The sequence below is a fragment of the Blastomyces gilchristii genome (assembly GCF_000003855.2).
Source record: "Blastomyces gilchristii SLH14081 genomic scaffold supercont1.14, whole genome shotgun sequence".
In the NCBI taxonomy this organism is placed as follows: domain Eukaryota; kingdom Fungi; phylum Ascomycota; class Eurotiomycetes; order Onygenales; family Ajellomycetaceae; genus Blastomyces; species Blastomyces gilchristii.
In genome coordinates, this window is record NW_003101669.1 from 744,019 (window position 1) to 745,761 (window position 1,743).

The following is a 1,743-nucleotide window of genomic DNA, read 5'->3' on the forward strand; positions in this document are numbered from 1 at the left end:
AGAGATTCAGCTTCTTACTAAATCTCTGTATAATGATATTTTCTAGACTCAGTCAGACTCTATCATCTTTCTTAAAACTCTTTATAATATACTTAGAGTCATAGTATCTCTTCTGATACTCTTGAGTCTTTCTCAAGAATTCACAGACTTTCTCTCAGATCTTCTGAATTCTCTCAGTCTGTTCACAGATATTATCACACTCTATAGTGTACTCTCACAGATTCATCAAGATTATTCACAGATAAGTCTCAGTAAGTATCTTAAAGAGAGTTTTATCTGTACTGATATATTTTAAGTTATTATATACAAACTCTGTAAGTAATAATTAATATACTCAGTTATTCTGATTCTAATTGATAAAGCACTGCAGATACTGTTTTAATATCAAAAAAACCGCTCCACCACGAACTCGCTCGATTTTTCGAATAAGAACCCGCCGATAGATCCATCGAAAAGCCCTCGATCATACGAGCATTCTGACCCCATCGCCGACCGCATACCCCGTGTGGTGGTGGAGTTATCCAGCCAAACGTGAACCAGACGTCGTTCGGAACTCCTGCGTGGGATTATCCCCCATTCTCCCCTACCACACCACAACCCCGGGCCAAATTGCCATACAAATTGTAAGGTGAAGAGACCTAGCCGTATGCACCAATCTTCTCGATTTTGGAAGATCCCCGATCTGTAGTTGTGGAGATATCTGAGGAGCGACCTCCGCGAAAACCCTGTCCATCTTTGATGTTCCAAAACACCAACGCCAAGTCCCACCCTCGTATCGCCCTTCCCAATCTGGCCCATCCCCGGCAGAAAAATACAAAAAGATACCTCAGCGATAATATCAAGCACATAATCAATGAACAACGAGTCAACAGCACATCAACAACTATAAAATCAGTATACCCCAAGATCTGACTGAGCCTTTGATCCCTGCACAGTGAGATATATTAAATCTAGTTTTAATACCTCAATATTCAATAGATTCTGCAAGGGATTGAGAACAGCAACACTAGGTTTCTATTGAATTTGAGAATTAACTCTATATTGATATAATCATTGACAAAGTCTTCTATTTTGAGATATAAATAACCAGTTCCTCTACATCCCGCTGGCAATATTTACATTATCATATAGAAACAGACTTATATTCTCTATAATATCAAGACTCTGAAGAGGGAAAGTCTTGATAGAGAGTATACAGTAGTGTATATCTTAGCAGTTTCTATCTCATTCTTCTGCAGCAGTTAATGCAAAAAAAAAAAAAAAGATCTTAGAAATAGTTTTTTACTTCTCTTGAAAAAGTAAGATGTTTTTCTCTGAGTTTTACACAATATTCTTACAAAGAATTAAAAACAGAGTTATTTCCTGTCATAATTTCATATTCTTTTAAGTAAGAATTACTTTTTCAGTGGCTGAAGAGCTTTCATTAATACTTAATTCTTTTTTACACTCTTTATTAACTGATTTGAGTTGCACACTTGTTGTGTGAGAAGAATTGAATAATTTAGAATAAAATTGAATAGTTTTAATCAATTTCTCTGCAAAAAATTGATTTATTTTTTGTCAGTTTTTCTCTTAAAAACTGTCATATTATCTGATTTACTATTAATTGATATCACACTTTTCCTCACTGTATCTCAAGAAAGAGATTATAAAGATTTTATTAATTTATCTTAAAAATCAATTTTAGTTTATTAGATTCTCTTCAAAAATCTAACCTAGTTACTGAACTAGTGTGAAAAAAAT

At 34.3% G+C, this 1,743-nt stretch overlaps 1 protein-coding gene across 1 annotated transcript; it reads right to left on the reverse strand.

Moving 5' to 3' along the window:
- Positions 1-384: 384 nt before the first annotated feature.
- Positions 385-842, reverse strand: BDBG_17418 (uncharacterized protein; the record flags this gene model as incomplete). The annotated part of the gene is made up of 1 exon (XM_031725141.1): positions 385-842. The coding sequence occupies exon 1, from the start codon at positions 796-798 to the stop codon at positions 385-387; it is 414 nt and encodes a 137-aa protein (XP_031579495.1). The 5' UTR covers positions 799-842.
- Between the last annotated feature and the right edge of the window lie 901 nt (positions 843-1,743).